The 23,761-nt window shown below is 40.0% G+C and overlaps 1 protein-coding gene across 2 annotated transcripts in view; it reads left to right on the top strand.

The window, feature by feature from the left end:
- The window catches only part of LOC122787157 (transmembrane 6 superfamily member 2-like), a 346,675-nt gene that overhangs the window by 226,469 nt on the left and 96,445 nt on the right, over window positions 1-23,761 (top strand). For both annotated transcript variants that reach the window (XM_044053733.1, XM_044053732.1), the window contains exon 5: window positions 856-938. In XM_044053733.1, the coding sequence (XP_043909668.1) occupies window positions 856-938 (83 nt within the window). The remainder of the gene's footprint in view (window positions 1-855; window positions 939-23,761) is intronic.

The following is a 23,761-nucleotide window of genomic DNA, read 5'->3' on the forward strand; positions in this document are numbered from 1 at the left end:
TTTAAACTGGACCAAAAATAAAATGCAACACTGACAACAAAAGGAAGAAATAACCAACTTTGATACCTTCGGCCGTAAAGGCAATTTGACTTCAGAATTCTGATGAAGTCCAATTTCTTTACAGATGAAAGAGGTATGTTAATGCTGGTAATTCCTTCCTTGTGTTGTCAGTGTTGTGTTTTTTTTGTTTTTTAATTCAACTTACATAAGAGACTGGTGCTTCCTAGTTTGACACAGAAAATTGGGGATGGTGTTGGCAGTGCACTGATCCTATCAATAGCGATGGGTATGTCAATTTAAACCTTGTTGCCATTTATCAAGTTTTAACTTTGTTGGCACTATCCATCACAAATAAGGTAGAATGTAAACCTGCTCAAACCAAACCCAAGTTAGTTAGTGTGTATTGCTAAGTAAAGCTTTGTTTTAACATTAATGTTTTATCATTGTCTTTTTATAACTAGCACATTTCAGGCCTCAAATATCCTAAATAATCTCAGTTTTAACCTCAGATATAACTTGTGTTTTATACAAAAAGGGTGGCTTTTATTGCAAATTTTAATTAAGATCTGTACCTTAGATTTCAGGGTAGTTATTATTCATGGATAGTTAAACAAATTGGTGAGTTAAAATACATTAAAATATAGGAAATGGCTAGTTGGGAAAAGCAGTAAACAGTCGATTTTAAATCATAAATGATTGAACATCCATGTGTCACAAATGTATGGGGACTGTTGAATACATTTTATAATTAAGTGGTTTTATTTTAAGAAATGTGTTCTTGGAAATAGTTTAGTCCCTTTTGAATCCCACCCCTAGGAATGTGATTTATTTATTTATTTATATTTCCTCCTTTAGGAAGAACTACAGGCATACTGGACTTTACTGGCTTGGTTCCATCATGACAAGCATGCTGGTGTTAATTCCTGGGAGTGTGATAGGTAAGCTTTAAAGGCCAGCTACATCATACATGCAATTTTCCCTCAAAGTGATCCTGACATTACTACATTTGAAGCATAACTTGGATGTTTCTCCATTTGCATAGCATTTCTGTTCTTTTCTTTTAGATTCACAGTATATTTAAATGGCATATTTGACTTGCCTTCATTTTCTTTAGGCCTTTGTCTCCCTGGCTGTTATATCATATTGCCCATTATGTTTAAGATTTCTGACTCAGGAAAATGCAGCATAGCAAGGTGTCTGTAATCATACCTTATTTCCATTCTTCCTTGTCCATTAAACTCTAGAGTTTGTGTGGATTTATATTTCCGTTGCTCTGTAGTTTCAGTCACAGTTGACAAGAGCAGTTGAGGCTGGGATCTCTTGAAATGATATTGCTGGCTGACACAGGGACTGAATGGGAGAGACTCCTTGTGACAATTCTGAATGCTGTCTTTTGAACTGAATAGACTTGAGCAGCCTGAAACACAGGAATGTTCAAATAAAGTTATTCTCTGGATATAAATTGCTTTATGGAAAAATGAAAGCTTAGTGAAAAAGGGAAAAATCACATCATTATGGCTGCTCCGTCCTTAAGGCCTTTTAGAGATAAAAAATGGAAAGCAGTAATAACTGCATATGCTCATAACTCTGTGAGGACATTAGTGTTGTGCAGGACATCAAGGTATGATAAAAATTCCTTTTTTTAAACTGATTTCTTATCCTTACAGGGGAGATAGTAACTGAATGCTCACATATGCTGAAGCACAACACACATACACCCCCCCCCCCCCAACACACACTCCAATACATTTTTTGATCTTCCTGCAAATCACTGAGGAGTAGAGTTGGTCAATATTACCAAACATTAGAGTTTCAATGCTGTTTATATTTAGAAGATGCATCATGATGCAAAGTTTGCTGCGGTATTAATTTTCAAAGTGAATTAGAGTAATGTTTAAAAATTGTTGCTGATTTTGGTACTTTGTTACTCATTATTTTTTTATTTTGTCCCTGATTCATGAGCAAAAAAAAAAACCACAATCTTTTAATTAACAAAGAAATGGCAAGGATATAGTCTGCACTATACTTAATATCTGAGGCAAAGAAGTAGTGATTAAATTACATGGGAATATAACATTGTTGAGCTGAGGCTTATAAGATTCCACTTATGAAAAGCTGAATTTGAGCTATTGTGTAGTTGTAGTAAAATACTTTACGGCCATGTGTCCTTTGGCAGATTGATAACTTTGTTGTTGCACTGATGGATTCCATGATTGCTTCCTGTCATCCTGGGAGTAATGTTCTAACACAGGAGTGCACGTCCTGATTTGGTTTATTGTTTAAATAACTGGTGGGTGGCTACATTATCTACAACAGCAGATGCAAGAAAGAAGGATAATTGACAAAGAAAAAGTCTGGAGGTCAGGGAGCAAAACTCTTTCCTACTAGGATGATAGCTAATTGCTGTCTGGATCCTCTCCCTCACTATGCTAAGATGTAAGCAGGACATAAGAATGTAATTGTTCAAAGAGCAGCTGACAGAGGTGATGGTTAGTTGGCAGAGGCCAGAAAAAAGTGAAGAAAGGAAGGAAAGACTAGCCTTCTGGAGTGCCGACTGCAACTGTTAGGAAAGATTATTGCGAAAGAATGCAGTCATCAGAGTAGGAATCACTGGATGAACTGAAGATGGTATTACTCAAAGAATAACTTCATATGCAGGAAGAAGGTAGAAGTTTAATAAGATAGGACATATAATGGCTAAAGAATAAAATAAGGTTATTGGGAAAAAAAGAAGGTACACACAAAAATGGGAAGTAAATGTGGGAAAGAAAAGAAAGGTGTTCAGAGTTGCTAGTAAACACGTGGTTGACTTCAGTCATAAAGCCAGGGAAAACATACAGGATACAGTAGTAGTCATAATAATAATATTACCAATTGTTAACCAGGGAGGCCCACTGGACACGCATTCCTTTTTCGGGGGAACTTGGGAGTAATGTCTAGTTAAGTGACTTGCTGAAGGTCCCACCACAGGCAAATGAGGGTTGAGTGAATCAGATGCTGTACCAGAGGAACTACAGCTCATAGCCTTAACCCTGTGCTCCAGTAGGCACAGAATGTTTTCCAGACACATAGATGAATGTCAAGACATATAGGTTGAGAATAGCTTTTTTAGGGAATACAGGAAATGCAAGTATTAGAATTACCTAACTGGTGAATTGTTCAGCTCAGAAAGTAACATTTCAGTATATCAATCAGAAAGCAGACAGGGATGGGATCAGATGAAGAGGTGTCTAGGGAGAAGGTAGAGCAAGACCTTAAGGGATTTCATTGCTAAAAGATACTTAGATGTTGAAAGACGTGCCATATGTACTGGATGAACCACTTGCAAAGCTGTATAATTTCTTCTTGGAGTTGAGGTGCCAGAAGATGACTAGTCTATAAAAGAGGGTCTGGAAGGGAGCTTTGCAGTAAGAGACCCACCCCCCTTACCTCTGTCTCAACAAAGGTAATTGAATGGATTCATTAAATTTTCAACACCACATTGGAAAAAAAAAGACAAAAATCAACTACCTCCTCTTCTGGTCCCCAAAATCTCCAGATTTCCTCTCATATCCTAGAGTATGATCTTCTTCTAATAACCAGTACCTCAGTGGAAAAAACCCACAACCCTTCAGACACTGTTAAACAAAATATGTTGATTTATAGCAAACTCCTTAAAACAAAAATTCCACTGTATCTCCACTGAATAAGCTAAATGTATGCCCTTAAAACAAAGATCTCACTAGTTATCAGGCTACCTAATCTATAAACAACTGCATCTAGATACCTTCACACTGTTCTACTCAAAACTCACTCCCGTAACCCCTTCCCAGAGCCTCAGGAACCACTTATTCTCAGGGTCAACACTCTAAACCCCCCCGAAAACCAAACTCCAATGCACCAGCCACAACTTTTCTCTTCTATCCTAAAAATTGTGAAATGAACTATCAGCCACCCTAAAGGATACTCTAGTCTTAATTTCAGACCAGTGTTCAAAGCTTACCTGATGAAACAGAGCAACTGTAAATGCCCCAACTTCGGCAATATAACCCAACGTACTTTATATATACACCTATACTCATACCAGCACATTCTCTCTCTCTTCATATAGGCATCGGAACTGTTACATCCATATACCTCACAAATACTCTTATCCTCTTGTGACCCACTACCTTCTTATGTACTCCCAGTGTTCATTTTTGTTTATATATATATTTTATTGTATTTATTGCTCGGGCCTATATTAGAACATCGAAGTTTCAAAACTTCTAATGTTGTAATATCGAACCCTATTCAGCAAAAGCTGAAAATATTGAAGCAACAGAAAACCACATTTTTTCCTAGGGAAAAAATTTGGTTGTCCGTTTCTGTTGCTTTGGTATTTTCAGTGCTGTGGTGGAAAGTTATAGGTCGGGTTCAGGTAAGTGTGCGATTGAGTGTGGGTTAGGGTAGTAAGGGTTAGGGTGTGCGATTGTGTGGATATGAGGTTTAGGGCAGGTTAGGTGAGTTAGGGTTAGGGCGCAGGTTAGGTATGTGTGCGATTGTGTGGACGTGAGGGTTAGGGCGGGTTAAGTGAACGTGCGATAGTGATGGACCTTAGGGTTAGGGTTTGGGTTAAGGTAAGTGGATAGTTAGTGGTGTGTGTACAGTTTAGTGTAAGATTAGGTGTAAGATTTTAGGTGTATGTGTGTGGATTGCTATTTGCTTGGTGTGCTTGTGTTGTGTGTATGTGTTTTGGAACAGCAAATTTTTTCACTAGGAAAAAATTCGCTGTTCTGTATGTTTGATGTTTTCAGCTTTCACTGAATAGGGTTCGATATTAGAACATTCAAAGTTTTGCATCTTCGATGTTCTAATATAGACCCTTATTGCTCTTTATACTCAAATAATCTTATACTTGAAATATTCTGTGTTATTGATTGTGTCACTTGTCTTCAATACTTTGTACATTTTGTGTTCTTATAACAATTTTTTTCCTCCAGGCTTGCCCTGGAATTGGTCTTTGTCGATCAGTTCCCTGCCCTAGTAGGCAAACTTAGATCAATAGATAGAAAGAAAAAGGCTGGTTCTTTACCCAAAATCAGATAATTGACAATAACATGGAGTAACACTGTAGAGATTTATTTAATCTGGTTCAGTTCCATGAGTGAGTTGTCAGTATTGAGTAGTAAGACCCTATAGGTGTAGTGTTTCTGCACTAGCCACATGGCTGTCAGGAGGGAGACATGGAAACTAAAAGGTAATGGAGTAGTGGGCTGGAAACTAATTGGCTTTTAGCAGGGAGAAAGTAACAGTTCTTGGAGAGCTCCCAAGCCAGAAGTCATTGACCACAAATTTCAGTGCAGTGGCTAGTTTTCTCCAATATATTTGCACTGTACACCACATCATGATTGCAGAATAATGACAGTTTGTTCACTAACAAATACTGGCTTTGAAATGCTTGAAAAAGACAGGGGAACTGGCCTCCAGTGAGGCCTAGTTTGGTTTGCATTGCAGGATGGGTATATGCTGCAGTTAATTTTCGTGGTAGAAAGATGCAGGGTTATACCCGTTGAATGGAGTAATGGGATGTCTTATGTGTTAGAATGAGCATCCCCTACAGTGGACAGGAAAATAAAATGCTCTTGGTGTTGTAATCACCCACAGGCTGAATCATATTGCACATTGTGAAAAGGCAGTGACAAGCACCAACAGACCTCTGGGTTCCAGTGGCAAAAGTGCAGATTTTAGAGAAACAAGATGTCATTCATCTATTACAGAGGGCACTCATGAGGACTTTACTGCAGTCCGGGAGTGTTTTGCACAGTCTAAGAGGCATTTTTGGATGAGAGTCATCAGCTTGACAGTATACAGCAGAAGCTTTTGAAGATGTTAAGGGGAAGAGAGATATGGAGTGCCAAAAGAATTCTGAGCACTTGCAGTGTATGTTTGAGAATGGACAGGGGAGCTTTGTGGTGAATGCATCACTCTATGATTTTGTAGTTTGATAGTACTAATAGGAATAGGAAAAACAAGAGGAAACTGGTTTAGGTAGCACCCAAATAGAGAAAGATCAAAAAGTGAGGTGTGGTGCTGTTGTCCAAGTCATCACCTCAAGATGCTGTGCTGATTCGATTCTTCTCAGCTAGCTCCTCTTCGTGGAGTCAGTGTGAATGCGTACATTTGTTGAATGTTGCGTCAGGGCTGGGGTAACTCTCGGTAAAAAATCACTACCAATCATTAGCAGACCGGAGTTCCGCTGTGGCGACCCCTAACCGGGAAAAGCCAAAAGACACAAACAAACTTCACGGAGAGGATGTTAGAGTCTTCATTTATAGAGGATTTGAAGATGTTGGGATAAGTGCAAAAGGTGTGAAGATGGTAGAGAGAGCTGCATAGAACCTGATGCATTACTAAAGGGAATTAAAGAAAAAAATGTTATTCTTCTACCAGACGTTAGGTAAGAGGGCTTGTGTATTCATATATCCAATTACGGAGCACATTTTCCAATCCCATTCAGTCAGGTGTAAAAGGATGAGGGAGCTTCTGATAAGGAATTATAATCTTATCATCAAGGTTTGCCAAGCTCTGAAGTATATGTTAGTTAGGGGATGTAGGGAATATAGCCACCTGCTTGGACTCTTTGTCCCCCCATGGAAAAATATTTGCAGGAAGAGTAAGGAGAAATTTTCAGTTACTGGTCCAGGCAGGATGTGTTTTTGAAACAGCATCTGTCTAAAAAAAGATGTCTGCAAAAGCAAGTCATGGTGTGAGATAGAGATTTATTTATTTACTTATTTTTGTTTGTTTGTTTACTGGGTAGTGCACTGAGCAATATTCATAAATTTCAGGCACAGCTTGAGTGAAATAGAAAATATTTTGTAAACAAAAAAATATAGAAATATAGGCAATAGTAGAGTAGTTCAGACTAGTTACACAGATAAAAAGCATTGTAAATATATATTATAGTGAACAAGCAGAGTGGAATGTACAATATATACATTAGTTTCTAAAGTGGGTCAACCTTGATTATATTTGCCTTAAGGCAAAATAACATGCCCAACATACTAGTAATAAGTGACTCTATAGTCAGGCACACTGACGTCCCACTCACTAGGCTGAATAAGGAGAAGGTTACTGTTAGATGCATGTTGGTTGCCAGGATCTGCCACATAACACAAGCACTCAGGTCACTCCAGAACAAATACAAATATGACTCTGTCATTGTCCATGTTGGTGTGAATGACCTGAGCCGTACCTCTCTGGACTGCATGAAGAGAGACATGGAAGAACTCTTTGATCACATAGCCCAGGCCGGTATGACCCTGACCCTGAGTAGCATCCCGTCCTCACCAAGAATGATACCACAGTATAAAGAAAAAATTCTCGATTTCAACAATTGGCTAAGTTTCTGGTGTCGTTCAAAGGGGATCCAGTGTCTGTCCGCCTGGGATGACATGCTCGATAAGCCACGCTGCTTCGCTAGAGATGGCTTGCACCTGTCACCCTTAGGCTTTCGAATACTGGCCAAGGCTCTTGCCACCCCCATAGTGCCTTTTTTAGGCAAGGCTCAAAAGACAAACCCACTGCCGTAAATAGCACAAGTAACAACAAACTGAAGGTAATGCTACTCAATGCCAGAAGTCTAAACCTCAAAATGCACGCACTCGAGGCACTCCTCAGTATGGAGAAAATAGATATATGTGCAGTAACAGAAACCTGGTTTAAGGCTCCAGAGATCACCCTAGCACTACCAGGCTACAACTCCTACCATACATTTCGGCTACAGAACCCAAATCGAAATACAAAAGGCGGGGGTGTATCCATATTTATCAAGGATACCCACACCTCCAGGTTAGTGGCATAACACAATGCTTCAGAGATCATCCACGTGCAACTAACAATGGGCAAAACTGCAATTCAAATTGTAGCTTGCTACAGATCACCCACCATGTCCCAGGACCCTCATTCCACATTTCTGGAAACACTGGAAAACATAAAGGTCCTTCCAAACACCCTAATATTGGGTGATTTCAATTACCCAAACATTAACTGGGAGAACTACTCATGTGCTATCTCCCTTGCCCAACTTTTCCTACAATTTTTAAACTCAAATGCCCTGGTTCAACTGGTCCCACCAGAGGTGACAACATATTGGACCTGGTCATCACCAACATGGGCGACCGGTGTTCCGCACCTGAGGTCAACCCCTTGCTGGTTAGATCTGACCATAAACAAATCACTTTGGATATCCATATTCCGCCCCCCCCCCCCGACAAGAAAACCACCATGAAAAACTTTTCAAAAGCAAACTTCACGTTATTTAACACTGAGGTGGAAAGCTTCAAAGCCCCCATGCTGAAGGATAACACTGTCCAAGCTGCAAAAATCCGTTACTAATGCATTCTACGGGCAGCTACAAGAATGCATGGATCGTGCCATCCCAAGCAAAACCAAGACTCACTCCTCCAAGAAAAGGAAACCAGTCTGGTGGACTCCTGCCATAAACAAGCTATACAATAGAAGGAGGAAACTAGAACAGAAAATAGTAAAATCCCAAGAAGGGAAGACATCCTTGCTCAGTATCGGCAAGAAACTATGATCCGACTTAAACACACAAACCCAGTAAACGACAGAGAAGCGAGCTGGAACACAATGAGAGCAGGCTAAAAACTGAAAATATTTAATAAAATCCAAGTAAGAAACAGTGTTCTGCCTTCATCCGACAAACATCAATCATTCAAATGGCACCTCTTTTAAATAAGTTACAAATAATTTAACAAATCAAGAGCAAGTGCATTTTTCAATTAAGAAAAAACATGGAAACCTTAAAACAGGAATATACTTTTATTAAATACTAGTCATTGTTTTGTAATAAACATAAAAACACAGCAAATGAGGTAAATATAATAACCTTCACAGCATGTGCAAATAAATTATGCAGTGCTTAGAATTAATATCAATATGTTACCAGCAGCCTAGGTAAAGAAAAAATATGTGTATGTACAAATAGAATATTTGCCTCATTGAACAAAATTAAATAAATCAAGAAATAGAATTACTCTCTACAAAATTAGAACAATCCATTATTGTACTAATAAATAAATAAATAGTTACATCAGTAAAGCTTAAGCTAATAAAAAACTCCAGTAAATAATTCAAATGCACACAGGGACAGGGGATAACTGGGATGTCACCACATGTGCTGTACCCAAATCTAAGGGACAATACAAACAACTCTAATAGTCACAAGACAAGAGGTAATAGTAAATAAAGGCATAAGCACCAGCGATAGTTAAAAAGGATTACCTATTATAAGAGAGCCATCTCAAAACACACTTAATGGAAAGGGCACCATTAATACCAGGGGTGATGTGCGCTCTTGTACGAATCTGCCATAGTAATTAGTCTATTTGGCCACCTCTGATGTCTGGGATAATCTGCTGTAAAATAATAAAACTAAAACAATGGTCATTGTGTTCCATAATATGCCTAGCTAGGGCATTAGTATGGTCTTGCTTAGCAATGGCGTAAATATGTTCGTATATTCTAGTTTTAAACTTGCGTTCCGTTTTCCCAATGTAGAACGCATTACAAAAGTTACACAATGCTGCATAAATGACCGATTTAGTTTCACAATTGTAGTGATCCTTAACTTTATATTCCTTACCATTAATAGAAAAATGTGTTGCCACCTTAATGTATTTACATTGGGCACAAAAGCCACACTTAAACATCCCTGATGGTCGATTTGATGCCCTTTTTGGCTTGGTCTTCTCCAAAATTGCTTTTAAATTATAGCCTCTCCTATAAGTAATTTTAGGCCTATCACCTAATACATTAAGAAGAGTTCCTTCACTTTTTATTATGTCCCAGTTTTTATTAATGATCCCCTTGATTAATTGGTAATCCAAGGAGAAGGTATACAAAAAAACTAGTACAGTATGTGTTGCCACTCTGCTTATTTGTCCTAAAATTTGGACTATTAGTAGAAATAACTTCTTCGTGATTATTAGGGTTATTAGTGTTATGATGGCCAGTTAGAAGGGGAAAAAAATACCCTTCCTCACGTTTACGTGATACCTCCGAAATTATACTAGTTAACAAGTTGATTGGGTACCCCCTAGATTCAAACATACTCATTAACTTGTTACATTCACTGTTGAAATCCGTATCATCTGTTACCATACGTGCTGCCCTGACAATCTGACCTTTTACCACAGATCTTTTTTGGTGGTATGGGTGGTTACTGGAAAAGTGCAACAAAGAGTTGGAGTATGTGGGTTTTCTGTAGATGACACTCTTAAACCTATGGTTGATAGTATCCTTGATAAGGAGAATATCCAAATAGTTAATCTCAGTGTCATCCACTGTATATGTGAATTCAAAAAATTAGTCATGCTAGTAATCCTTTCCAAAAAGGAAGGTATAATATCTTTATTTCATTCCCAAATACAAAATGTCATCCTGGTACCTAGTGTACCAGGTGACATATAATAAGTCATCTTTAAATAGAAGTGTGGACTCTCAATTCGCCATTACAGCATTAGCAAATGTAACCCATGGCCACCCCTGAGGTTTGCAAATAAAAGTTGTTCTCAAAAGTAAAGTAATTATTCGTTAAAACTGTCTCAAGGAGGGTTAAAGTGACATAAATAATGTCATCTTTAACTTTTTTTGCTGATAAATACTCCCTAACCCAAGCTAAACCAATAGTTTGGGGAATAACAGTATAAAGGTCCTTGACATCAATAGTCAAGAACACTGCCTGGGGGCTATACGTTAGTTTGTTAATATTTTCCAAAAAGGACCAGGAGTCTTTACATATATGCACCTCCTTGTCAATAAGGGGTTTAATAATGTTGTCAATAAATTTAGCACATGGTTAAGTGATAGACCCCCTCCCATCAACTATGGGGCGGAAAGGGGGTGCATTCAAACGTTTGTGAAGTTTGGGGGTCCCAAAGAAAACGGGGATCCTTGGAGCTGCTATATTAAGATATCTATAGGCTTCCCCATCAATGAACCCATCCATTAATAAATCATACAAAATGTTGTTGATTTTGTGGTATGCAACATGTATTTCGTTCAAAGAAACCTTGCTATAGGCTGGTGTGTCCAAATGCTCAGACATATATTCGGTATACTTACAGTGGTCCATAAAAAACACCCCACCACCCTTATCTGGTTTCATAACTCGTATGTTGCAATCCTTCAAAAGACTAAGGAAGTCCCATTCTAAAGGGGAAATGTTAGCAAGGTGTTTATGGTTGCTATACATTACTCGATTCTTAATAGCCCAAAGATCCATCTCACAGATTTTTTCAAATGTATTTAACAAAGGGTGGAGTGGTGGATTGTATGAACTGGAAACTCTTAAAGTATTCACAATATCAGTGGTGTTACCCATTAATAAATTTAAGTTAAGCTTTCTTACAAATACCTTAAGGTCTATGATAGTTTTACCAATGTCCATATATTGACTTGGGACAAAAGAAAGGTCTTTGGCCATAAAATCCACCATGTCTTGTTGTATATTTAAAAGAGTATAATTGAAAACAGTAAAGTTACAATTAGTACTTGTAAGTAATTTAGGTTGTACACCAAAGTCAAAAGAATCATTTATCTCCTCCATCCCTTCCTCTTGTTCCTGGTGTTGTTCTGCATCTGGGCCCGGGGAGGGTTGTATCTCTGTGCGTTGTTGACAAGGCGAAAATCCTGATGGTCTTGCTGGTTAGTACTCTCTACAGACTGGCCTGATGAACCACTAGGCTGATTGTTATCCCTAGATTCAACCTGAGGCAAGACACCTTGCTGGTGACCACCATTGGTCACATTATTGTTATTGTTATTGTTAAATCTAGGACTCCTTCGTGGTAATTTGCCTCGAAATAGACGAATTACTATGGCAGATTCGTACAAGAGCACACATCACCCCTGGTATTAATGATACCCTTTCCATTAAGTGTGTTTTGAGATGGCTCTCTTATAATAGGTAATCCTTTTTAACCACCGCTGGTGCTTATGCCTTTATTTACTATTACCTCTTGTCTTGTGACTATTAGAGTTGTTTGTATTGTCCCTTAGATTTGGGTACAGCACATGTGGTGACATCCCAGTTATCCCCTGTCCCTGTGTTCATTTGAATTATTTACTGGAGTTTTTTATTAGCTTAAGATTTACTGATGTAACTATTTATTTATTTATTAGTACAATAATGGATTGTTCTAATTTTGTAGAGAGTAATTCTATTTCTTGATTTATTTAATTTTGTTCAATGAGGCAAATATTCTACTTGTATATACACATATATTTTTTTCTTTTACCTAGGCTGCTGGTAACATATCGATATTAATTCTAAGCACTGCATAATTTATTTGCACATGCTGCTTGAAGGTTATTATATTTAGCGAACCTCATTTGCTGTGTTTTTTATGTTTATTACAAAACAATGACTAGTATTTAATAATGTAAAGTATATTGCTGTTTTAAGGTTTCCATGTTTTTTTCTTAATTGAAAAATGCACTTGCTCTTGATTTGTTAAATTATTTGTAACTTATTTAAAAGAGGTGCCATTTGAATGATTGATGTTTGTCTGATGAAGGCAGAACACTGTTTCTTTTACTTTTACTTGGATTTTATTAAATATTTTCAGTTTTTAGCCTGCTCTCATTGTGTTCCAGCTCGCTTCTCTGTCGTTTACTAAGAAACTATGATCCCTCATAAAATCATCCGAGGTGAGCTTTGAAAGAAAAATTGCTAAGGATTCCAAAGATAACCACAAGGCATTCTTTAGCTATGTCAAGAATCTAAGTGGCAATGCTCAGATTTGCTCGGAGTTCATGCAGAATGGCACAAAATACACTGAACCGACCGATATCGCCAACATCCTGGCAGACAGGTTCAGTGCAAACTTCACCCCCCCCCTCACCCCCAAAAGGGCCCATAACCATACCAGAAGAATGTAGAGTCCCTGAAATCACAGACACTCAGGTTAAAACAGCCCTCTCCAAAGCCAAAAGCACAGCATCAATGGGACCGGACGGTGTCCCAGACTGTGTCCTACATGAGCTCAAAGATGAACTAACCCCTCACCTAAACACACTGTTCAAACTCAGCCTCTCCACAGGCTACATACCCATAGAGTGGTGCACAGCAATGGTTATTCTGTTCCACAAAGGTGGAGCCACAACAGACCCCAGGAACTATCCCCCTATAAGCCTGACTAGCTTGGTCTGCAAGGCTATGGAGCACATCATCATGGAACTCATTAAGAGAGACATTGGGAACCTCCAAACACTGGACCCTACCCAGTTTGGCTTTGTTAAGGGCAGATCATGCCTCCTAAACCTGGTGGACTTCTTTGAGACAGTTACCATGGCTATAGACAATGGAAAGGTGGTACACACAGCCTACCTAGACCTCTCAAAGGCCTTTGACACTATTCCCCACTCAGGTATTATAGACAAGCTCACCAGCCTGAACATAAACCTCTACGTCACGAGATGGGTTGCCAACTGGCTCACAGACAGAACCCACATGGTAAGAGTTGCAGGAGCTAGGTCTGACTCTAAACCTGTTACAAGTGGCTTTCCCCAGTGCTCAGTCCTGGGACCCCTCCTGTTCAGCATATACTTCTCAGAGGTACAGGCAAGCACAGGAGGACTATGGCTCACCAAGTTTGCAGATGACTGCAAACTAGGGGCTATAACTGACTCTCCGGCTGGCACAGACATCCTTCAAAAGGGTCTCACTGAGACAGATACCTGGTGTCAAAACCATGGTCTCAAGCTAAATGCCAAAAAGTGCATAGTCATCCCCTTTGGAAAAAACAAAGTACCCACAAACTACCACATAGGTGGTAGCCCCCTAAATATGGAAGACGTAATAAGGGATCTGGGGACCCAAGTAGATAATAACCTCTCCTTTGATAATCACATTGCCAAATTGGTTAGAAAATCCTTCTATGTGGCCCACCTAATCACAAAAGGGTTTGCATCCAGATCAAAAGTGGTCAATGCCCCTCTACTCATAACTCATCACTCATCAGACCCATCATAGAGTACAATGCCCCATTTAGGATGTACCTTACAAGACACCTGCAATAGCTGGAAAGACCACAGAAGTTCCTCACCAAGAGGATCAATGGCCTCAAACAGATGCCCTATGCAGCTTGTCTGAAGAAACTCCAGCTGTACTCGGTTGCATACCGCCTACTTGGAGGTGATCTCTGCCTGACATACAAGGCCATGTCCAACCCAGAATTGATGGACATGCTCCACCTAAAGAAAACCATATCCCCTCGAGCCACATGCTCCAGGGATCTAAACCTCACCACAACAATAAATAGGACGTGCTGGAGGGATAGATTCTTGTCCCAGAGACTTCCCATGCTCTGGAACAAGATTCCAATCTACATTAGGCAGAGCTCCTCACTAACCCTCTTCAAGAGAAACCTTGATGAGTGGATGGGAAACAGAAAGTTTACCCCAGGGATCACTTCAATGGCTCTGCTGGACAGAGGCACAGGGAACTAATCTAAGAGGCGCCGAAAGCCAACACATTCCGGCTAGGCTTATAAATGCCTTCGGGCAGACAGCCTAGTACCTACCTATGAACCTATGAATAATGCAATTGAGTAATTAAATATTCTCCTGAAAGGAACAGCTGTTGGTATGTACTTATGCAGTATTTTCACCTTTTCAGTGATCCATGTAAACCACTAAAGTAAATTTTATTAAAACTTTTAATAAAAATTCATTAAGGAGGTATGGGAGGTTGGCATAATGGTTAAGGTGTTTACCTTACAGACACAAGGTGCAGGGTTTGATTTTTACATGGGACAATTTGCTTGGCTTAAAATGGCCCGCAAGGGCAGTTAGCCTAGTACTAATCTATGAACCTATGGAAAAAAAAACTTTTTAAGTAAACCTTTTAAATAAACAAGTAAAACATACACTAAATACATATGTAAAAGAATATTTCAGTATAAAAATGCAGAGACATTGAAATGCATCAAGTGCAACCTTAATAGATTTGCCTGGATTATAATTTCAAAGCTTTTTTCTTTAAAGTTGGTATTACAGAGGTGCTGTCATTGATACCAGTTGTGTGTGCCTGTACCCAATACCACAGTACAGTTATTTGCAAATGTGTCTGAAAGAGAAATATATAAACAATATGCCTCAGGTAGGATGAAAAATAGGAAATACAATATAAATAAGAAAGAATATCAATTATTAGAAGACATAAAGAAAAATCATTCCATCAGAATAATGAGGCCAGATAAAGGCTGATGCATAGTTATTTTTGATAATTTAAACTACATTGGAGAAATGTTGAATATAATTAGTAATGGAGAATCTTACATTCCTGCCTCTCTGAATGAAGTGCATCTTTCATATCACAAAATGGATTGCTTTGTAGAAGACAGTCTATTACAACATGCGTTTTAGATGTAATAAAAAATTTGTTGGCTTCTTTTGAATTTGGGTTTCCTGTCTGGAGTTGGTCAGCTCTGCTGGTTTGCCTCATTAGTGGATTTTTCTTGTTTTTATTAAGTATCATCAGATAATGCGGGGGGAGGGCAAGGGGTAGAGGATTAACCTGAAATAAGTTCAAGGGATCGGAAAACCAGAACTCCTGGATGTAGCAGACCAGGCTGACACACTAGGTACTCAGCAATATTTTGACAAAGGACAATATGGCTGATGTACAATGATGTGTGAGAGAGGAATGGTGTGGGGAGTTGCAAACCGGAAAGGAAGGACTGCAGAGTCACAGAGAAAGACGTATGTGGATTACCAATAGATGCTTGAACAGTTAGCAAATTGATGTAGTATTAGATAATGTATAGGTCTATGATGATTCTGTCCTGTACATTGTCAAGTTTATAGCATCTTTTTATTGTAGTATTCAGTAACATGTTTTCATAGGATTCATATGAATTTCAAGGCAATTGAGTCTTGTGATCATTTACATCTTGACAGTTCCTCCTTTCCTCAGGAGGGGCTAAGATAGTCAAATCTGGGGTGAATTTGTGGTTACCTATGCAATTATCTAAGTCCATTCCGACGGATGATAGTGTATCACACTGCTAGATCTGTTAGGGTGCTTTGTTCCACAGGCAAGGAAGCTGCTGCATGGTGAATCTCTTTCTATGTCGCAATTTATTTATATGCTGTTCAAGATTTGGGTTACTGGTTCTGGCATTTGTGGAGCTATCAGACTTGTGGAAATTCAGGAGATACAGGGCAACTGGGTCTGTAGTTGCACAGAAGGTAAGACATATCAAAAGCCTATAAGATAAAAGGAATAGTGCTTACAACCTCTGTTTTTGTGATAGCTCAGGGTCTTTAAGCTCAATATCTTCCTAGTCAGGAACCTCTGGGGTCTTTCTTGTTTTCTGATATGTCTAAGGATGTACATCCTCAAGGGGGCGTTGTTCTCAGTAACTGGACTAATCAATGCCGAATATAAAGGAATGATGATCTTATTAGATCTGGATGATAGTCCCTTGGCAACTATCTGTGCTAAGTAGACAGATTTTCTGACTGCTGTTGTCAGATGATGACAGAAACCGATGGAATTATTAACCCATGTTCCAAGGTCCTTAACTTCATTTTCATTTTCAAGTGGGGCATTATCTGCGCTGTATGCTGAGGGAAGGGGTTGTCTATCAAATGTGATAATACTGCATTTTTTTGCATTTAATTTGAGCCCATTTTCAGAACACCAAGTATTTATGAGTGTAAGTTCTTGCTGAATGGTTAGGGTGTCAGAGATACCTGAGAGTAACTCACAGTTTGCAGTCATCTGCAGACTTAAGGTGGTTTGAGGTCTTGGTTTATGGTTTGGAGAGCAGAAAAGTACATGGCAAAAAAGAGGGGGGTCCCAACACTGAGTTCTAGAAGGCTTCACTAGTACTTGCCACTTGCACTGTGCGGGTTCTGTCTTTTAGCCAGTTTGCTGTCCATCTTACCCCATAGGCATCTATTTTTAAGAATTAAGATTACTAAACAACACTAGCATAGGGTATGATTTTGGTCACGTTAACCAGGTCAAGGTATTCCATCTGAACAGCATGACCACTATTGACAGCCTCTGTAGCTGTCTCAAACAAGTTAAGTGGCTTCATTAGACAGGATCTTCCATTGACAAAGCCAAACTGGTGTGGGTCAAGCCTAATGAGATTTTTAGTATCATAGTTTATGGGGTCAGTTGTAATATGTTCCATGGCTTTACAGATGAGGCTTGTCAGGCTGATGGGTGTATAATTTCTGGGGTTGGTGGTAGGACCATCCTTATGGAGGGGCATCACCACTGTGGTGCACCAAACATCAAATTAAAACTTGTAGTTAAACCTAGCAAACGTTTGAGGAGTGATTGTGTGAGGGCATACCTATCATTTTTTATTTAAACAACCCATGTATGTTATTAGGCCCCACAAAAAAAGTATTTGTGATCTTAGAAAAGCACCTTTAGTATGCTTAAGGATTCAATGATTTATGGACTTGGGCTAAATGTTTTTGGGGTAAAATTAGCACTGAATTTGCCCATATATTAGCAAATGTCTGTTGGGTTTACCAGTTTGAATATGTTCAGAGCAATTGTTTCCTAATTTCCTAACATAGCTAAAGAAGGATTTCTAATTATTCTTAGCTTCAGATGCTAACCCAAGTTCATGGGCTGCTTTTCTAGACTTAATGGACGGCACAGTGGTGCAGCTGTAGTGTTGTCACCTTACAGCAAGAGGTTCTCTGGTTCGATTCTCAGCTGGAGTGCCTTCTTTGTGGAGTCTGCATGTCCTCCCTGCATTTGTGTAAGTTTCTCTGGGTGCTCTGGTTTCCTCTTACAAAGACATGCATCTGAAGTGTTTCTTCCCGGGCCTCCTCTGAAAAGTGGCTTCGTTCCAAGTTGGACTTTTCCAGTAAACAAATGTTAAATAAAATAAATAAATAAATAATGGTATTTTTCGACTGTTAGTAATATTTTGATACTGTCCTTGATATGAGGGTCTTTGGATCTGTTGCCTAATAGAAGGATTTTTTCTTTTCTTGTAAAGTATATTAATGCTGGAGGACCACCAAGGCTTTTTTTTTCAATTTCCCTTTGTGACTTTGGTTGAGACTGTCGTTTCTATGCTTTTATCTAAGTGGGTGTAGAACTCTTTCATAAAGGTACCTACTTTGTCAGCGTTGGAGCTGATGCTACAAATGAGTTTTGAAACCTTGTCATAGAACTGGATGACACTAGTACATTTGGAATGTTATGTTTAGTAACTCAATTCTTCATTACTGACACGTACGACTGCACCAAAGTTTTAGGAATGGGGGAGGGGGGTAATTTAGAGAACCATGCATTAAATTTTAGGAATCTAGGGGAATAATTCTGAGAACCAAGCATTCCATATTTCAGGAATAATTTTAAACTATATATATCACCCAGTTATTCTAGATATTATGAACCACAATCCTTCATTGGTTCATAGGCTAGCTGCCCTTGCGGGCTATTTTAAGCCTAGCCAATTTCCATTTTAGTGTTTGAATTGACCTATCCCATTTGACTAGAAATTAGCCTCACCCATCCCATGGTTGATAATTATATATTGGCCCTAATGAGAATAACTGGGATCATGCCATAGATAATTTGAGGGGACCCAGGCATGGGATAAAACGTTTAGGAGCTGCCTCTCTCCATTAGCAGTGGAGTGGGCAGTCCTGGAGTAAATTTTTTGTTTCCCCATCCATAGATCCAAGTTGTGCTTGAAGGAGGACAGAGATGAACTTTGTTTTATGTGGATGGGAACTCTATTCCACAGCAGTGGTATCCTCTGCAGGATATATCTGTACCTCCGAACTATTCTGTTTCTGCAGAAAAGGTTTACATCTCTAGACAGCATATGTCTGATGCCATTTGACTACTCATTTATTTTTGCAAATGTCTTAGCAGTAGTGATCACGCTGTATGTCTTTGTGCATGTTAGTCACAGTTTGGGACAAAAACCTAAGGGTTTTAGGGTGCCTGTCTCAGATGTAATGAGTTTCTTATCAGTGAATTGTGTGTTAGGAGAACTTGTCATTCTGTTTGGATTGTTGGCAGTCTGGACTAAGGATGCTTTTAGAAAAGTCATTATTTTGTTGATTGATAATACCTGATATAAAGGATAGAGAATGATGCAGTTGTTGAAGTGACTGACAAAGAGTCATGGCAAATGCATTGAATTGGATTACTCCCTGCAACTAGTAACTGCTTAAGTGTTGCAGGACTGCCACTTTGACCAGCGTTAACTGTGATATTCTCTTTTTTTCCAAAGCAGTATGAGAAAAAGCCTTCTCAATGCTTACACCCTGGAACTCCACTCTTCAACATATCAGGAAAATAGACCATTTTTAACTGGCTAGTCCAGGGGTATCCAATTATTTGGCTCAGGGGCTACTTTCCATACAGTCCAGGGGCTACTTACCATACTTGGCAAGGTTTGGTTGCTACATTACCATGTCCAACATGTATCTGTATATTCAAAGCAGTTTGTTATAAGACATAGTGATGGCCAGAAAAAAATTCTTCAGTGGGCCTGCTTGTTTCCCTAGGGCAACTAGTCTGATGTATTGGATATTGCTTTGACTCAGAAGTGGAAGTTACAGAAGATGCCATTAGAGCTTATTCTGTGAGAAGTACTGTTATTTTTCGACCTTTTTGGGTAGTAGTATCAATATGAGATAATTATGAGGTGGTATCATGCTTATCCCTTCATGCAGTCACTGTGATTGTAAATTGAATTATGATTCTATAGCAAGAGGGAGTTTTGCTACACCATTTACTGAGCTTGGACACTTTTTTTATCCACTGTTTTGCTGGACACACAGCTTACATTTCTGCATGTACCTTGGCTATGAAATTACATTAATGAAAGAAAAAAATAAAGTACATGTATGAGATACTCCTTATAACAGTAAGGGAGTGATTTCATTCCACTTTGTTTGTGTACTAGCTGCCTCCCACAGTCTCCCTGTTTTTAATTGCTTTCCTTTTTCCTGTGTCTGTCATGGTAACCTGGTGCTGTATTTTTTGTAGATATGGTAAAGTTAGCACTAAATTTGTACAATGACATATTAGCAGTATCCTTAGGATCAGAACATGTGAAAATGTTGTGGTTGAACTCAGTGCATTGTTTCCTGACATAAGTGAAGAAAGATTTGGAGTCTCTTTTAGTATCTGTTTGTTTGTGTTCATAGGTTCATAGGTTCATACTAGGCTATCTGCCCTGGGGCAATTATAAGCCTAGCCCGATTCTGTATGGCTTACGCCACCCCTTGATTTGAGTATACTGTGCCCTTTAAGGTTTAGTTTACTGTGCCTCTGTCTAATAGTGACACGGGAGTAATCCCTGGGACAAACCTACGATCCCCCATCCACTTATCGAGATTCTTCCTGAAGAGATTCAGTGAGGTGCTCTGCCTCACATGAACTGGAATTCTATTCCAGAGCGAAGGGAGCCTCTGGGTTATGAACCTGTCCCTCCAGCAAGTTCTATTTATTTCTGTGCTGAGGTTTAAGTCCCTCGAGCGTGTGGCTCTAAGGGATTTAGATTTACTGAGGTGGAGCATGTCCATTAATTCTGGATTTGACATAGCTTTGTATGTCAGGCATAGATCGCCTCGAAGTAGACGGTATGCAACTGAGTAGAGCTAGAGTTTTTTTAACCGAGCAGCATATGGCATCTGTTTGAGACCCTTGATCCTCTTGGTGAGATACTTTTGGGGTCTTTCTAATTGCTGCAGGTGTCGGGTAAGGTACATCCCAAAAGGCATTGTATTCTATGATGGGCCTGATGAGGGATGAATAAAGGGGCACAATTACCTCTCTTGATCTAGATGTGAAACCCTTCGTGATGAGGTGGGCTATGTAGAAGGTCTTTCTAACCACTTTGGCAATGTGGTTTTCAAAGGAGAGATTGCTATCAACTTGGGTCCCCAGGTCCCTAATAACTTTCTCTGTACTTAATGGGTTTCCGCCTATGTGGTAATTTGTGGGCACATTGTTTTTGCCAAAGGGTATGACTATACATTTTTTGGCATTTAGCTTTAAACCATGGTGCTGGCACCAGTTATCTGTCTCTGTGAGACCTTTTTGAAGGATGTTTGTGTCAGCTGAAGAGTTGATTATGGCGCCCAGTTTGCAGTCGTCTGCGAACTTGGTGAGCCATAGTCATAGGTTCATAGGTTTATAGGTTCATAGGTTCATAGGTTTATACTAGGCTATCTGCCCTAAGGCATTTATAAGCCTAGCCCAAATTTTTGTGGCTTACGCCACCCCTTATATGAAAAAATACTGTGCCCATTAGTTTGTTGTGCCTCTGTCCAGCAGTGACACAGAGATGATTCCCGGGATAAACCTACCATCTCCCATCCACAGGTCAAGATTTTTCTTGAACAGAGCCAGCGAGGTGCTCTGCCTCACATGGACCGGGATTTTATTCCACAGCATAGGGAGTCTCTGAGTGATAAATCTATCCCTCCAGCACGTCCTGTTTATATCCGTGCTAAGGTTTAAGTCGCTTGCTCTAGTGGTTTTGGTGGATTTGGATTTTTTGAGGTGGAGCATGTCCATTAATTCCGGGTTGGACATGGCCTTGTATGTCAGGCACATGTCACCTCTGAGCAGACAGTATGCAACTGAATAGAGCTGGAGTTTCTTCAATCTGGCAGCATATGACAGATTTTGGAGTCCCTTTATCCTTTTGGTGAGGAACTTTGGGGTCTCTCCAATTGCTGCAGATGTCGGGTGCGATACATCCTGAATGGGGCATTGTACTTGATCATTGGTCTGATAAGTGAAGAGTACAGGGGAACAATGACCTCACTAGATCTGGATGTGAATCCCTTCATGATCAGGTGGGCAATGTAGAAGGTCTTTCTAACCACTTTAGCAACGTGAGTGTCAAAAGAAAGGCCACTGTCAACCTGGGTCCCCAGGTCCCTGATAACCTCTTCTGTGCTTAGTGGATTGCCACCTATATGGTAGCTTGGGGTTACCTTGTTTTTCCCGAAGGGTATGACTATACATTTTTGGCGTTTAACTTCAGGCCATGGCTCTGGCACCAGCTATCTGTTTCCATGAGTCCCTTCTGAAGGATATCCGTGTCCGATGCACTTTCCACTATGGCGCCCAGTTTGCAGTCGTCTGCAAACTTTGTCAGCCAAAGTCCTCCCATGTTGGCCTGTACTTCTGAGAAGTAGATGCCGAACAATAAGGGGCCAAGGACCGAGCCCTGTGGGACACCGCTTGTGACCGGCTTGGAGTCTGACATAGCGCCAGCAACTCTAACCCTGTGGGTTCTGTCCTTAAGCCAGTTTGCAACCCATCTTGTGACATATGGGTTTACATTTAAGCTGGTAAGTTTTTCTACAATACCCGAGTGGGGTATTGTGTTGAAGCCTTTGCAAGGTCAAGGTAGGCTGTATGGACTGCCTTTCCCTCATCAATGGCCTTGGTGACTGTTTTGAAGAAGTCGACCAAGTTCACAAGGCATGATCTGCACTTGACGAAGCCAAACTGGGTCGGGTCCAATGTCTGCAAGTCCCCTATATCTTTGTTTATGAGCTCCATTATGATCCTCTCCATAGCTTTGCAGACTAGACTTGTTAAGCTTATGGGGCGGTAATTACCAGGGTCTGTAGAGGCACCGCCTTTGTGGAGTGGGACCACAGTTGCCGTACGCCACTCCTTGGGCACGTATCCTGTGGTAAGGCTGAGATTAAACAGCTGCCTTATGTGCGGGTTTAATTCCTCATTTAGCTCATGTAGCACACAGCCGGGGACACCATGTGGTCCCATTGATGCTGTGTTTTTAGCTTTAGAGAGAGCAGCTTTCACCTGCGCATTTGAGATGTCTGGGAGGCTACACTCTGCTGGGATAGTTATCTCTCCTTTAGGGGGGGGGAGGGGGGTGAAGTTTGCACTGAACCTGTCTGCCAGTTTGTTGGCAATGTCTGTGGGTTCAGTGATTTTTGTATCATTTTGGACTAATTCTGAGCATATCTGGGAGTTTCCACCCAGGTTCCTAACATAGCTGAAAAAGGCCTTATGATTGTCCTTTGAATCCATGGCAATTTTTCTCTCAAAATTGGCCTTAGTTGATTTTATGAGTGCTCGTATTTTTTACTAATAATGATCAGGGTGACTTCCCTTTTATGGATTTTGTTCTATCATGTAATAGCTTTCTTCTCTTATTGTAAAGTTTGTTAATGGCTGGGGTCCACCAGACTGGACGTTTGCCCTTTGTGGAAAGAGTCTTGGTTTTATTTGGGATTGCCTGATCCATGCAGTCCTGGAGGTGTTCATAAAAGGCATTTGTAAGGGCTTCCGCAGCTTGGGTTGTGGTTTCCACTGGCTCAGGGGCCTTGAAGGATACCACACCAGTCTTGAGTAGTGTGAAGTTTGCTTTAGAGAAGTTCTTCACTGTGGTCTTTTTGTTTGGGGTGGGGCGGGATGTGGATTTCCAGTGAGATTAGTTTATGATCAGATCTCACCAATGAGAGATATACTTCCGGTGTGGAGCATTTTGTCCCCATGTTTGTGATAATGAGATCTAGTATATTTTCTCCTCTCGTGGGAACAGTGACTAGCTGTTCCATGGCATTTGAATTTATGAACTCCAGGAACCATTGGGCTAGAAAGTTAGGGCTTGAGTAATGTTCCCAGTCTATATTCGGGTAGTTGAAGTCACCCAATATGATGGTGTTTGGAGATACATTTATACCCTCCAGTGTCTTCAGGAAGGCTGTGTGGGGTTCCTTA

The sequence above is a fragment of the Protopterus annectens genome, chromosome 13.part0 (genome assembly GCF_019279795.1).
Source record: "Protopterus annectens isolate FY-2018-M chromosome 13.part0, PAN1.0, whole genome shotgun sequence".
NCBI lineage: Eukaryota > Metazoa > Chordata > Ceratodontiformes > Protopteridae > Protopterus > Protopterus annectens.